This window comes from Pristis pectinata, chromosome 9 (genome assembly GCF_009764475.1).
Source record: "Pristis pectinata isolate sPriPec2 chromosome 9, sPriPec2.1.pri, whole genome shotgun sequence".
NCBI lineage: Eukaryota > Metazoa > Chordata > Chondrichthyes > Rhinopristiformes > Pristidae > Pristis > Pristis pectinata.
This window is the reverse complement of record NC_067413.1, coordinates 27,579,588-27,595,959: the sequence shown is the minus strand read 5'-3', so window position 1 is coordinate 27,595,959 and position 16,372 is coordinate 27,579,588. Positions and strand designations below refer to the sequence as shown.

The following is a 16,372-nucleotide window of genomic DNA, read 5'->3' as shown; positions in this document are numbered from 1 at the left end:
AAGTGGCAGATGTGACTGGAAATTAACGCGAAATTTAAGCGGCGATATTCACAAGCAAGAGGTGGACTCTTTTCCCCCCTTCACGGAAATCCTGGAAACGGATTAAGGAAAGTGCAGAAAGGCGCCTAATGTGACAGCACAGAAACCGCAGCCTAGGATTGTAACTTGCCTCTTGCCACTGGGGAAGATCCAAGGGGGAGGAGTAAACAGAAATTTGAAGCAATGGGGTTAATAAACAACTGACTTCCGTCATATGGCTGTGATTTTTTTTGTTGCTCTGTAACCAGTGTGCAGGGGAAATCAAACAACAGCAGTGACAGCCCCAGATCTCACCCCCTCCACAACTTGAGGAAGAAAAGTTAACGGGAGTTTCAATTAGTTTTTAGTATTTTTTGCTGGGTGGGGGAGGCGCAAGTTGGAATGGACTCGTTGATCCAATTCTGCCGAAGGTGAAGGGAGAGGAGAAGGCGTCTGAAATAACGAATTCGAAAACTGGATGAAGAGGAACGCGCTGGACTGATCTCGGCCGGTGTCGGACATGGGAACCGCCACCATCTCCAGCAGCTTAGGGGTCCTGCTCTACTCCTCGGTCCTCAGCTGTGTCCATGCTCTGGTAAGTGTATTCCTTAAAGGGAGAAAATGTTTTAATACATAGTGACAGATTAATTCACTGAATTATGCCAGCTTGGAGATATCACATAGTTCTTAAATTAGTTTCTGATGTTGAATTTATTAAGGCTTGCTGTTATATTACACAGTCATTTCTTATGAATGTACACCTGGGTCTAGGGAGATCCTCACGTTGTAGTTCTCATTTCCAAAATCACTTGCTCTCCTATCCAAATGTGATCACATGGTATATTTTAACTACGTGTACCATGAGACAGAAGGTTAAAGATTTCATTATCAGCATCTGTATAGAAAAGGCTCTTTTCATATCTATGTGTGAGCATGTATGCACAATAATTATATAATGTACCTCTTTTACAGGGGTTGGACAATACAAGTTTTTTGGTGCAAGCACAATGTCTTGCAAGAACTAAGTACAGGTTGGACAGAAATTCACAAGTTTTAACCTTGATCCTGCTAAAATATATCCAGTGAAATCTAGTGCTATTTGCTTCCATTATGTCTGTTATCTGTGTGTGTGTGTTCAGATTTCTCGCTGACCTCACTTGGCTTCAACCTCCCTGGCCAAAGCACTGGTATTCTCTTCCTTAGCCATCTGGCTATTTAATTAATTGTCCTCTTTTGAGTCACCTCACAAAATGTATTCCTTTGACCAAGGTTTTGATCATCAATTCTTTCTTTTTTATGTGCCTTGTAGTCATATTTTCCCAATGATGTTCCTGTAAAGCTGCTTACCCTGCTTCTGTTAGTTTAAAACTATAATATGCATTCAAATCAATATGTCCCTGAGCATGCATCAGTGTGAGAACTAATGTATTTGTTTGTGCCTCTGTTTGTACATCAGTGTGCCCATGAAAACATATGTGTGTGTGTGTTCATGCAGGGACACAGATTTTGTACTGTTGCTAATTATCCGAAATCCTTCCTCTCTGGTTACTGATCTCTCCCCACTGGAAAATATTTCAAACCATATACTTTGTTAAGGCTCCTAATGTTGAACACAATGAATCTTGTGGAACTCCCCTATAAATATTAAGAATCTATCAAGTAACACCAACCATGAAGAGAAAATTTTCATTTCAGTGAAGATTGATATTTTAATAAATAAAACACATTGGCCAATACTATGCCATTAGTGGATTTTCGTTTAATTTTTGCCTGCTAATTCCTCCCTACATAATCACGTAAGTACCGACTATGGATCCCTTGGACATTCTGATACCATCTCTCCCACCCTTCTTCTCAACTACCTCACCTGAGTAGCTGCCTTTTTTGACTACTGGAGAGTCAAATGCACAACCCCAGCAAAGATTAGAAGAGGGAATCTTCACTGTTTATTTCTCCAGTCTTCATTACAGAGGCACTGTGATCAATCACTGTGGGTGACCAAGATCAAGGTTGAAGGGGATTAAGGTTGAATGTGAAATCTTTCCATCTCTGTCTGTCAGTAAAGGGAGGATAAACAAACTTGTATATATAAAAGTATCTTGCACAGCCTCGAGAGTGCAATGCAGTCATGGCCATTGATATACCTTTGAAGTGTGCACAGGTAGATCCCACAAAGCATCAGATAATCTGTCTTAGAGGTCTTGGTTGAAAAATAAATGTTGGCCAGGACACCTGTTTTTCTTCGGATGGTGCTATGGGATCTGTGAGGGCACATGGAGCATCTGACAAACCACATCTCCAACAGCCTAGCAATCTTTCAGCAAAGCACTTGGATGTGGTTGTTTGAACCCACAACCTGCTGAATAAGAGGTGAAAGTGGTATCAGTTGAACCACTGCTATCACAATGTACACATGCTGTGAATAGCAGCCACAGGAGCAGATTGTTGCTGGCAAAAGAAAGTACATTGAATGCTCCTGATAAATAAGTGACAGAAATATCAATCTGAGCTGCAGATAAATAGAGTGAGGCTGTTTCGAAATCAGTGATGACTTGAGAATTGGTGTGTTAAACATCAAGACTTGATGAGATAATCTTGTCAGGAATCTGACCACCTTCCTAATTTTAATAATAAAATTTCAAATCTGAGGTGAAAGCAAAAATTTTCCATTAGTAAATGGAAGACATGACAGCAACTATCAAAAAAAAACAAGATAGAGGTCCGACTTCATCTAGGATTCTGTCTTAACCACTAACTCAAATGGAACTCGCCACACCACTTTAAATATCTTCTGCCCTTAACTTCGACTTATGACTGCGTTCAGTTCCATCAACCCTTAAAGACCTTTGATACCCTTTCTGCTTGAGTACATGATGTAGGTTGGACCTTCAGAACAGTGCAACAGACAGTGTAAAATTTAGAAATAGAAAATAATTTAATTCCATAGCAGGAAATGTGCAACTTAATATCTGTGAAATTATAGAACACGTGATGTTAGAATGTGATTTTTATTTGTTAATAGTTTTGTTAATGATAGGGTATTGTGTAGAATGTGCAATTAAATATCAGTGTTAAACTGAAGATATAGATTGGGCAATACTAGGATTGGAATAAGATGAGTGAATGAGTGAAGGTAGCAATACATTGCTGGGAAGTGTTATAATGTAACATATTTCAGCTGAAGGAATATGAATTTAGGCCATAAAGTATTGCTAAAATGAAAGTCAAAAAATTATAGGTAAAATGGTGGCTAAGTTTGCTTGTAAAATACAGAGATGTGAAAATCCACCTTTTTAAGCAATTAAAAAGATAAAGAATGTTTGACTGACACCTCAGCCTGTGAAAGAAACTGTTTTGTTCTGCACAAGTGATAATAAAACCTTAAATTTATTCTCTTGCCATAATTCTGCATTCACGTTAGTGAGAGTAAATAAATGTACAAGAAACCAAATAGAAAACAATTGATAAGAGGCAGAAGTATTAAATTTGCTATCTGAAGGGTGCATAAGATGGAAATGCTTGCAGGTATTAGGAGGGTTTGTTTAGACCTTCTCAAGAAATTCTATCAATAAGAAAGATTTTGTGAAGTTTTACAGAAAGCTGAAATGCAAAGATAGCAGGTGCTAAATGTAAGAAGAAATAATATTTATGTCTGCATGAATTTCAAAATTTTGGATAGTATACTAATCTAGAAGTCCACCATGAAGAGATAGGAAATGAATAAATTAAAAGAGGGCTCTGCACAATGGAACTATGGCTTTAAGGGGTATAAATATTTCAGCCCAAGACTATGAATACAGACCTGGATTAAAAGAATCAGGGTAGTGAGGAATGAGAGATCATGGAAGATGCATTGAAACACTGCCACATTTGTTCTAATCTGGCTGAGTAAAGTTCTGCTTAACTGGATTGTATATCTGCTTTGTTTAAGGTTTGAGTTATGCCATGGTCCTGATAATTCAATAAACTGATTCTAATTTTTTTCTCAATCAGCTTGTTTGTACTGCAGATTATTTTAAAATCTTGTAATGAATGCAATGCTTAAACAAACATGTAGAAAGTTGGAACAGTTTTATTGAGGAAATTTAATTTTAATCTAGGATAGCTCAAGTGAAAAAGCTAATAAATTTTTTCAGGATAATTTTCAGCAACAGTATGCCCCAGAAATGAGAAGAGGCTAGGGCATACTAAATATATCATTGAATAATGAGTCAGATTTAGTTAACAGTCAAATAAATGCACATTTATATAGTGACATTCATATGATTGAGTTCAATTATGTGTTTCAAAGGGAGAAATGCAAAACAACTACTACTAAGATTCTGGATTTAGGTAAAGCTAACTTCCATGTCTGTGGTAAACTGGAAACATAATTGGTAAAATGATGAAAAACCTACTGGAAGGCGTCCAAAAGAGAATTTGGTTTATAATGTGAAGCAATAAGAATTCCAGTTACCAAAGAAAATCTAATGGATGACCAAAGAGTAAGGGACAATATAAAGCTAAAAGAAAGAGCATTCAAAATGTCAAAATCTAGCATACAAGCAGGTGGCGGGGAGAGATATAATGAACAGCAAAGGTAACCAAGTAGTTAGAGCTACAAATGGAGTGTAAGAAGAAAATCAGCAGAAAATATGTTTACATCAGGAAAAACAGAATGGCGAGGAGCTTGGAAATTGATAATAATTCTTTGCAGCAGCATGTACCTTGAGGAAACTTGTATTGAATCAGGGATGGGGATGCACCAAAGTTAATGAAGCAAAATAACAGATAAGTAGACTGACAAATCCCTCAGTTTTAGACCCAGGAATTTAATTGAAGAAGGTGAGAAATTGCAGATGCAACAACAATAATCTTCACATTCACTGATTGTTTCTTTGGATTGCAAAATTGTGCATAAGACTCTACTCCTTTAAGAAGGTGAGGGGTAAATCAGAGAATTATTGACCAAAAGTAGTTGCTGAAATCTGAAATGAAACAAAAGAATGCTGGGAATACTCAGAAGGTCAGGCACCACCCATGGAGGTGAGAAATGGAGTTAATATTTCAGATATATGACATTGCATTAAAATGGTGACAGAACTTCAATTCTGATGAAAGGGAATTGATGTGTAATAGAGGCATAGAGCAATACAGCACAGATACAGGTCCTTCCATGCAATGAGTCCATGCTGACCATGTTGCTCACCCATCTAGTCCCAATTTCCTGTGTTCGGCTATATCCCTCTAATCCCCATCCCTCCATGTACCTATCCAAGTGCTTTTTAAATTATACTATCGTATCTGCCTCAACCACTTCCTCCGGCAGCTCATTCCATATACTCACCACCCTCTGCGTGGAAAAAGTTGCCCCTGAGATCCCCTTTTAAATCTTTCCCCTCTCATGCTAAATCTATGCCCCCAAGTTTCGGACTCCCCTACTCTGGGGAAAAGACTGTTACCATCCACCTTATCTACGCCTCATAACTTGAAACACTTCTATAAGGTCGCCCCTCATTCTCTTACGTTCCAAGAAATAAAGACCTAGCCTGGCCACCCTCTCCCTATAATTCAGGCCCTCTAGTTATGGCAACATCCTTGGAAATCTTTTCTGCACTCTTTCCAGTTTAACTACATCTTTCCTATAACATGGTGACCAAAACTGTACGCAGTACTCCAAGTGCGGCCTCATCAATGACTTATACAACTGCAACATGATGTCCCAACTCCTATACTCGATGCCATGACTGGTGAAGGCCAGCATGCTAAATGCCTTTTTCACCACCCTGTCTACCTGTGATGCCAATTTCAATGAACTATGCACTTGTACTCCTAGGTCCTTCTGTTCCATTACACTCCCTGGTGCCCTACTATTCACTAGGGTAATGTTAACCTTATTTTTCTCTCCACAGGTGCTGCATGACCTGCAGAGTATTTCCAGCCTTTTCTGCTTTATTCAAAACAATTATGAATCAATTGGCCTAACATCTGCTGTTCGGAAATTAAAGTCCATAATTAAGAATGGAGTGACTGATCACCTTGAACAATTTCAATCGATAAGTGATTAGTCAGCAGAGATTTGTAAAGTGGAGGACAAGCTATTGAACCCAACGCTGAGAAACTAGATTGTACTGTTTGAGGAGTTGACTAGGGGATAGTCTATAGATTTTATTTTTTAAGGGGTTCCAGAAGGCATTTGATAAAGGTACCTCCTAAAAAAGGAGGTTTTTCTCAAAAGTGAAACTTATGGAATTGAAACCAAATTACAAAAAACAAAAAAAAACCTGGTTACAAAATTGGCTGAGAGGCAGGAGATCTTGTTAGGTCAATAGGGAAGCACACATTAGTAGATGTAACTAGTGGTAGCTTGCAAGGAAACTTGTACGTGTGACAAATATTTAAAATGATTTAAAAATGGAATAGAAAATTAAATATCCACGTTTGCCTGTGACATGAAGAATGTGGTATTCTAAGCAGTGTACATGGAAGAATTACATTACAAATTAATATTAATAGATGAAGTAAATTGGTAAAACTATACATAAACAGATTTCAAAGTAGGTACATGCAAGGCCCTTCATTTTAGACCTGAAAAGGATAGAAAAATTGCAAATGTTGAAAATGTAGAAGTAATGGAGAGTGCTAAAAGATTGCACATAAATGTCAGGGATGGGTACAGAAAATAGTCAAAGAGGCTAATGGAATGCTGGCCTTTACACTGGACTAGAATACAGCTACGGATTAAAAAATATGACATTGTGGCAATCACTGAGTCATGGCTTAATGACGGATGTGATTGGGAACTGAATTTCTAGAGGTACACAGTGTATAGGAAAGATAGGCAGGTAGGCAGAGGAGGTGGTGTGGCCCTGATGGTTAGCAATGATATAAAATCAATAGAAGGCACATAGGGTCAGAAGAAATAGAATCCTTATGGGTGGAGCCAAGAAATGGCAAGGGTAAAAGGACAATAATAGCAGTTATATATAGACCCCCTAACAGCAGTGGGGATGTGGACTATAAGTTACAGCTAGAAATAGAAAAAACGTATCTTGACAATGTCAAGATAATTATGGGGGATTTTAACATGAAGGTGGATTGGGAAAGCCAGGAAGGCAGTGGATCTCAGGAGAGCAAGTTTGTGGAGTGTCTACAGGATGGCTTTTTGGAGCAACTTGTTGATGAGCCCACCAGGGGATCGACTGTTTTGGATTGGGTGCTGTGTAATGAACCTGAGGTGATTAGGGAACTAAAGGTAAAGGAACCATTAGGAACTAGCAATCACAATATGGTTGAGTTCAGTTTCAAATTTGAAAAGGAGAAGCTGATAGATGTATCAATATTTCAGTGGAACAAAGGAAATTGCAGTGGCATGAGAGAGGAACTGGCCCTAATTGATTGGAAAAGTAAGCTAGTTGGAGGGACGGCAGAGCAGAAATGGATTGAATTTCTACAAGAAATAAGAAAAATGCAGGATAGATATATTCCAAGAAAAAAGAAGGCTATGAATAGAAAAATGGCACAAATGTGGATAACGAGAGAGGTGAAGGCTAAAATAAAAGCAAAAAGGAAGGCATACAAGGAAGCAAAAATTAGTTGGAAAACAGAAGAATGGGAAACTTTTAAAAACTTACAGAAAGAAACTAAGAAGGTCATTAGGAAAGAAAAGATGAATTATGAAAGGAAATTGGTAGATAACATTCAAAATGATACTAAGAGTTTTTTTAAATATAGGAAGAGTAAAAGAGAGACACGGGTTGATATAGGACCAATTGAAAATGGTGTGGGAGAGATTATAATGGACAACAGAGAGATGGCAGAGGAACTAAATGAGTATTTTGCATCGGTTTTCACTGTGGAGGACATCAGCAATATACCCGATAGTCAGGGGTCTCAGGGAATAGAACTGAGTGCAGTCAAGATTACTAGAGAGAAGGTGCTAGGGAAGCTAAAGGGACTAAAAACAGATAAGTCTCCCGGACCAGATGAGATGCGCCCCGGGTTCTGAAGGAGGTGGCTTTAGAGATTACGGAGACATTGGTGATAATTATCCAGGAATCAATAGACTCCAGCATGGTTCCGGAGGACTGGAGGGCCGCAAATGTAGTTCCACTGTATAAGAAAGGTGGGAGGCAGCATAAAGGAAATTACAGACCTATTAGTCTGACATCGGTGGTGGAAAAGTTATTGGAATCAATCCTCAAAGATGAGGTAATGGAATACCTAGAGGTTCAAGGCAAGATAGGTACAAGTCAGCAGGATTTCATGAAGGGAAGATCCTGCTTGACCAATATTGGAGTTTTTTGAAGAAATCTCAGGTAGGGTGGATAAGGGAGAGGCAGTAGATGTTGTGTATTTAGACTTTAAAAAGGGCTTTGACAAGGTGCCACACAAGAGGCTGATTAATAAGATGAGAGCTCATGGAATCACAGGTAGGATATTAGAATGGATGGAGCATTGGCTGGTTGGCAGAAAGCAAAGGGTGGGAATAAAGGGATCCTGTTCTGGTTGGCTACCGGTTACTAGTGGTGTTCTGCAGGGGTCGGTGTTTGGGCTGCTTCTTTTTACTTTGTACATTAATGATTTGGATGATGCAGTAAATGGTTTTGTGGCTAAGTTTGCAGACGACACCAAGATAGGTGGAGAAGTAGGGAGCATTGAAGAAACAGGAAGGTTGCAGACAGAGTTAGATAGTTTAGGAGAATGGGCAAAGAAATGGCAGATGAGATTCAATGTTGAGAAATGTGCCATTGTACACTTTGGAAAAAGAAATAAACGGGAAGATTATTATCTAGAAGGGGAGAAAATTCAAAGTACAGAAGTACAAAGGGACTTGGTGGTACTCGTGCAGGAACCCTAAAGGTTAACCACCAGCTCGGATCGGCGGTAAAGAAAGCGAATGCTATGTTGGCATTCATTTCGAGAGGTATGGTGTATAAAAGTAGGGAAGTATTGATGAGGCTCTATGGAGCACTGGTGAGGCCTCATTTGGAATACTGTGTGCAGTTTTGGGCCCCTTATCTTAGGAAGGATGTACTGATGTTGGAGAGGGTTCAGAAAAGATTTAGGAGGATGATTCCCGGAATGAAAGGGCTTACATATGATGAGCATTTGTCGGCTCTTGGACTGTACTCACTGGAGTACAGAAGAATGAGAGGGGACCTCATAGAAACACTTAGAATGTTGAAAGGACTGGACAGAGTAGATGTGGTTAAGCTGTTTCCCTTGGTGGGTGAGTCCAGGACTAGAGAGCACAATCTTAGCATTAGAGGGTACCAGTTTAAAACAGAAATGAGGAAAAATTTCTTTAGCCAGATGGTAGTGAAATTATGGAATCCTTTGTCACGTACAGCTGTGGAGGCCCAATCACTGGGGACGTTTAAGGAGGAGATAGATAGATATCTAATTAGTCAAGGTCTTAAGAGATATGGGGATAAGGCCGGAAATTGGGGCTAGATAGGAGTAGTCATAGTTTAGCTCATGGAGCAGACTCGATGGGCTGAATGGCCTACTTCTGCTCCTTTGTCTTGTGATCTTGTGAGAATACAAATGGAAATCACTAAACTGCAGAGGCTGGAAATCTTAAATGAAACCAGCAAATGTGGGAATCACTCAGCAGGTCAGGCAGGAAGTGTGGAGAGGGAAACAGAGTTAATATGGCAAGTTGAAGACCCTTTGTCAGAACTTGAAAAGAGAAAGCAAGTTAGAGTTAACTTGAAGAGAAGATGTGGGAGGTGTGGATGGATGGAGCAAAGGGAATATCTTTCATGGGGTGAGGCCAAGGTTTCTGTGGGGATAAGTTGTAGAGGTCATCCAGTCAATAGATTAAAGGGGACAGTTATAGAGAGAAAATGAACGAAAGCTACGAAAAGGGGGCAGTTAGAGAGTGAGATTATAATCAAAGGATCATAAAAATTGCAAAATGCTGAGCTGTAGGATATGCTCAAGCTTTTATAATGGAGAGAGCAAAACTGAGCCAACATCAAAGACAAATATCTTACAGTTCTGATAGACACAGAGAAAGCAAGTTACCTGTAGTTGTAGAATTTGGTATTGAGTCTGGAAGGGTAAAACATGCCGGGATGGAAAATTGAATGCTGTTCCTCAAACTTACATGGCACCTTGTTGTAACAGTGCAGAAGGCCACAGAAAGAGAGGGGTGAATGGGAGTGGATGGAGAATTAGCAGGCAATAGAGAGCTCAGAGTCGCCCTGGCAGAATGAATGCAGGTGCTCCACAGAGCAGTCACCCACTGAAGAGGAGGCCACTTCGTGAGCATCGAATACAGTACACTGGATTGTAAGATGTTTGGGTGAACACTGCCTTGTTTGGAAAGACTCTTTGGATCCCTGGATGGGGGAAAGGGAAGAGATGAAAGGACAAGTGTTGCATCTTCCGCGGTTGCAAGAGAAAGTGCTCTAAGGCGGGGAATGGTTGGTGTGAATGGATAAGCAGACCAGGGAGATGGGAATAGAATGGTGTCTTTGAAATGCAGAAAGAGGGGAGGGAAAGATGTGTCTGGTGGTGGAACCTTGTTGAAGCTGGTGAAAATTGTGAAGGATGATCTCTATTTTATGATATTTTATGATATTTACCTCTGGCTTAACCTCTGAGATGGAGATGGAGAGAAAGGGAAGGGAATTGTCTGAGATGGATCACGCAAAGTTGAGAACAAGGTGGAACAGGGCTGCAAAAGTAGGGATATTTTCAAATTCTGTTTGAATGCAGGAAACAGCGCACTGCAACTATATCAGAAGAAGAACTGAGAGAGGGAGCCTGAGTAGGACTGAAACAGAGACTAGTATTGTTATTGGTTTATTATTGTCACTTGTACTGAGGTACAGTGGAAAAATTTGTCTTGCATACCGTCCATACAGATCAATTCATAACAGAATACAGAGTAAACAGATTAACAATAGCAGAATACAGAGTAAAGTGTCACAGCTACAGGGAAGTGCAGTGCAGGTAGAAAATAAGTTGCAAGGTCATAACAAGGTAGATTGTGAGGTCAAGAGTCCATCTCATTGTATAAGGGAACTGTTCAATAGTCTTATCACAGTGGGATAGAAGCTGGTGATATGTGCCCTCAGGCTCCTGTATCTTCTGCCTGATTGGAGAGGGGAGAAGAGAGAATTAGTTTGTCCCAACAAAGGTGTTTGAACCCTCAGAGGTGTCTTATCAGTTACGATGTGCTCCCACTGTAAATATGTACTTCAATGGAACCATTTGTCAGACACAAAATACTGAAGTAAATAATGTCATTGTAGTTATTGAAATTGTATTGAATCACCTGCTGTTACCTTTGATCTTAAGGGTATAAAAATGTGATGTACTTTGAGTTTGGGAGACTCTGCTGTGAGGGTCTTCAAGAGAATGTCTTCTTGTTGTGATGAATAAAGACTTTCACATCTGCCAGTTTCTCCAGTGATTTAGTCACAGTCACAAGTGGGAAGGCACTGGACCAAGGGAATAAAGGACAGAATCGAGGTAGGAAGAAATAAGTTTGGTGAGCAAAAGCAGGCTGAAACAATAGGGCTGCCTGAACAGTTCTACACGTGGACCTTGGGACGAGATAGAAGAAGACTATATAGGAATGGGAGACTCCAGCGTATGGAGGGAAGATCTCCTGAGGAAATGAGGCTGGTGATTGGGAGACAACTGCCTGATGTTTGGTGGTGGGGGGAGTATGGTTTGGAGGGAAGTATGAGGATGTATTTGAGAACTGATGCTTGGTCTCTGCAAGATAGAATGAACTTTATATTCTGTCTGGGCACACTGCAGCCTTCTAGACTCGATATTTAAAATCTACAACTTCAGTTCACATGCTTTCTCTGTCTGTATTAGAACTGGCCATTTCTGCTGTATGATATCCGTCTGTGATATTGCCTCAGTTTGTCTCTTGTTATTATTAGATCCTGACCTGCTGTGTGTGTCCTACATACCTGCATTTCATAACTCTTTGTGTTTGTTTGTAATTTTTAAGGAGCAAGTCAGTGCCACTTCAAAAAAATATGTTAAAGTTATTGTTATCCATTTAAAAAAATTTGTACTTTTCAATCTTTGTTTATTTTGTTTTCTAAAACAATAAGCAATGACATTATCATGAAAAGAACAGAGGAGACTGGAATTCTAGACCAAACCTTGCTTGGGTACAACACAGAGACTTTGCGGACTGTAGTACACATCAATTACAGAAAATGTAGGACTTCCAATTTAAATTGAAGGAAAATCAGCTAGATATGAAAATTTTGACTTTTTCTGACAATGCCTTAGTTATAATTCGGGACTAGCTTGGATAGACATCTTGGTTGGCATGGACAAGTTAGGCCGCAGGGCCTGTTTCCATGCTGTATAACTGAAATAGTGCAATGAAGCTGAAAGAAAAAGTAATCTTACTCCTTAATTGCCCTCAATTCATAGCTTTTGTCCATTTCTCTCTCTCTAACTGCCCCATTTACCCTTCGACTACAACTTACTTCCATGTCAATCCATGTCAGAGATATTCCCCTTGTTCTATCCATCTCTCTCCCACCTTTTCTACACCTTAAAACTAACTTGTTTTCTTTCTTCCCAATTCTGACAAAGGGTCTTTAACCCAAAGTGTTAACCCTGGATCTCTTTCTACATTTGCTGCCTGACCTGCTGAGTGTTTACATCATTTTCAGTTTTTTCTTATACAAAGATGTAAGCTATGCTACAATTTTATAGCAAATGATATGTTGGCCTTCACAGCAAAAGGAATTGAGTGCAGGAGCAGGTGTGTGTTACTGCAATTGTACAGGATCTTGATGAGACCACACTTTGAGTATTGTGTGTGGTTTGAGTCTCCTTTGAGAAAGGATCTTCTTGCCAAGGAGAGTTGAAAATTTCACCAGACTGATTACTGGGATGGCAGGACTGAAGAGGAATTGGGATAATTAGCCTTACATTTGCTAAGAAGATTGCAAGGGCGCTTCATTGAAACTTATAAAATCCTGATGGGACTGAATGGACTGGATGGAAGGAAGGATGTTCCTGATGGTGGGTAAGTCGGGAAATATGGGTAACAGCCTAAGGATATGGGTTAAACCATTTAGGAGTGAAATGAGGAGAAACTTCTTCACCCAAAAAGTGGTAAACTTGTGGAATTCTCTACTACAGAAGGCAGTTGAAGCAAAATCACTAAATATTTTCAAAAAAGCAGTTAGCCACCAATCGCCTCAGAATCCTTTCTCGCCACTCTCCTTCTCTTTATACTGGCCATTTCACCTCTCCACTCTCAGTCCTGATGCAGGGTTTCGACCCGAAACATCGATAGTTCCTTTCCCCCACAGATGCTGCTCGACCCACTGAGTTCCTCCAGAAAATTGCTTGTTGCTCCAGATTCCAGCATCTGCAGTGTCTTGTGTCTCTCTAGATATGGTTCTTATGGTTAAATAAATCAAGGGATATGGGGAAAAAGTAGGAACAAGATATTGAATTTGGATGATCAGGCATGATCCTGTTGAATGACCTACTCCTACTCCTATCTTGTATGCTCTGTGCCATGGTATCTTTCTGAACTTCCCTTGTTCAATTTCATTAGACGGTGAAACTGAGCCATGTGGAGCAAGGGGAACACAATTTGAAATTTGTGCTGAGTTAGTTAACCTCAGTTGTATCCTTGGGAAGAGGGGTACACTTGGCCTCAGCTCTCCTCCTGCTTACTGCTGACCAGTGCCCACTGTTCCTATGTATACCTTCACAGCAGCTGAGAAAAACTTTGGCTATGACACTCCAATTGTAGAAAAGGTACTTACTATCAAGACCCTACAGAGCTGGTGGAACCAATGGAAGTAAACACTGGCAAAGTGAGATAACATGGAAAATGGTGACATTTATAAATGATGAAAGACTTGATGTTCCTTGGGCACTCAGAACAAGACATTGCACTTTCAGCAGTCAGGAGACACTGAGGAATCTGCGGGAGTGGACCCTCAGGCAGAGACAGCACTTTAGTACAGGTGAATATCGAAGTCTGATAAGAAAAATGTGAAAGAAATTGCCAATGACTAACAGAGAAGTGAAAAGAATTTACAATATGTTTAAATGCCATTGCAATTCCCTGACGATGACGGTGGTGTGTCAGCTGCTTTGGTCCCTGGTTCAGATTTCCCCTTGCCTGTTTAATTACTCAGTAAGGCAGACCATAGTAATTTCTTGTCGATTCAATTCTGCTGTATTTTTAGAACTCAGTGTTGGTCGTCTTTTGAAGCCTGGTGCCGTGGGCTTTTAATTCTGTAATTCCAGATGTCCTGTGGAATTTGCCTGCCTTTTAACTCTCCACTGACAGTTTGTTGGGAGCAGGGGGTTGTTTGATCTGATGTCCTCTCTGAAGTTGTCACTGCTCTGTGCTTGTGATAGAGGGGGACCAGCAGCCAATGAGAACACCCATTGTTTTTTCACCAGCCGGGTGGTCCTCTTACATTGCTGGCTGCCAGTGCAATGGCTGCTCCCTCCGTTTCCATATCAATAGTGAATGTAGCTTCAACTGATCAAGTACTAAGTTCCAACAGTTCCTCCCCAAACCACATTTCCCCCCAACTCCAGACCTCCCTTACCATTTATTTCTTTGACAAAGGTTTTAGTCACCTATCCTATTATCTTCGTGCTTGGCATTAACTATTTCCTGTTAATGTTTCTGTGAAGAGTTCTGGGTCATGGCAAAATTGATATATAAATTAAAGTTGTTGTTGAATGAACATAGAATGAGTCAGTTCTATTTGTAGCTTTGGTTATGATTAGTATTTATGGAAAGATGAGGTTGAAAGTGGGGGTATTCTCAAAATATTTTGCATAAACAAAATATGCACACAAATCAAATGAATGAATTGTTGAGCAGCAGACTAATTGGTTCACTTAGGGGATAGTTCTTGATTAACTCTTATAAAAAGTACGCAACCAAATTGATATCAGAACCGAATTGATTTTAAGTATTACAGGGTCATACAGAGGCTGATGACCCTGCAACTGAGCTTTATACCAGCAACCAATTTATGAGGTTTTGAGAAACAGGAGGCCATCCAAGGCCAGTAAAAATTGTGGGTAGGAGTGTGAGGAAGCCAAAGATTGAGGGGGGAAGGGGGAGGGCAGGGGAAATTATAAATGGGGGAACAGAGGGAATAACCCAAAGGTGGGTGGAATTTTGAATTTTAATTCCGTTAATAACTAATTATATCTCACAGAGAGGTAACTCCATTTGTAATACTTGGATTTCATTCAGAGCTGATAGCAATAACTTATTATCTGTCTGCAGTTATAAATGTGACACACAACATTTGGCATAATTAGCTGTAATGTTACAACTCTCAGGATTCATTCAGAAACCATATTCAGAATGTCCCAGCTCTGTGCATCTCATGATTAGGCTCTTGAGATAATGGAACTTTTAATGCACTTCTTGGACTGTTTTGGTTGCAGATTCTATGGGATGGGGATTTTTTAGTTGGAGATAATTCTGTACTTAGGCTTCACACAGCAAGAGCACAGACAGACACTAACTAACCTGAAAAATGATTGAAAAGGCTCAGGACTCGGTCTATTTTCCTAACTAAATTCAGTAAAAAAAAATTATTAAACCACTCTCTGGGCTCAGATTCAAACTTCCATGAGAGTTTCCATAAATATTATAGCACAGGTGGGGATCTTTCAGCTGTAAATCCATTCCTCCCAAACCATTAATAGTTCTCCTTTTCAAATATTTATACTACTCCTTTAATTTCATGTTCTGGTTCATGCCTCAAGAGCCAACGATGGTGGAGCATTTCATGGTACAATAGTCCTGTCCAAAAACCATTCTTCTCTCTAGCTCAAGGCGTGGTTGCCAATGTGGAGGTAAAGTTCAACAAGCCAGAAATGAAGGAGGGTTGTACGACAGACAAGCTTATAAAATAGCAAAGTATTTGAAGCCAAGACTTTTGAGAATCAGCAGGCAGTGCAGGTCATTGGGAATAGATATGACAGGGGAATAGGTAGATGTTAGGGTCTAGATAGCAGCATTTTGATAAATCAAGGTGGATGGAAGATGAGATACTGTGCTGGAGAACATTAGAACTGTTGTATTTAGATGAAAGTACTTCTACGTCCATGACCCAAGAATAAATTTGTAAAATACCGTGAAGAAAACAGATTGGGGGCTGGGGAGTGACAAAACATTATGGTTCAGTTCCAAGCATTTACATGGTGGTACACTTTGACCGCACATCCGACGAGAAGACCATAGTTTCCTGAGATTGTGCCTTGAACCTTATGGTAAAAATAATGCCTCCAGAGACAGTTTGTTCGGGTTACCAACTCTTATTTTGGCTATCGTGTCATTAGTGGGGAAGGTTTGGGGATGGGAGGAGGAAAGATGAAC

General features: G+C 39.9%; 1 protein-coding gene across 1 annotated transcript in view; it reads left to right on the top strand.

Moving 5' to 3' along the window:
• The first annotated feature begins 323 nt into the window (after nucleotides 1-323).
• The window catches only part of pth1r (parathyroid hormone 1 receptor), an 82,209-nt gene continuing 66,160 nt past the window's right edge, over nucleotides 324-16,372 (top strand). Inside the window, exon 1 of the mRNA XM_052023219.1 lies at nucleotides 324-613. Coding sequence (XP_051879179.1) covers nucleotides 539-613 — 75 coding nt within the window. The 5' untranslated portion in view covers nucleotides 324-538. The remainder of the gene's footprint in view (nucleotides 614-16,372) is intronic.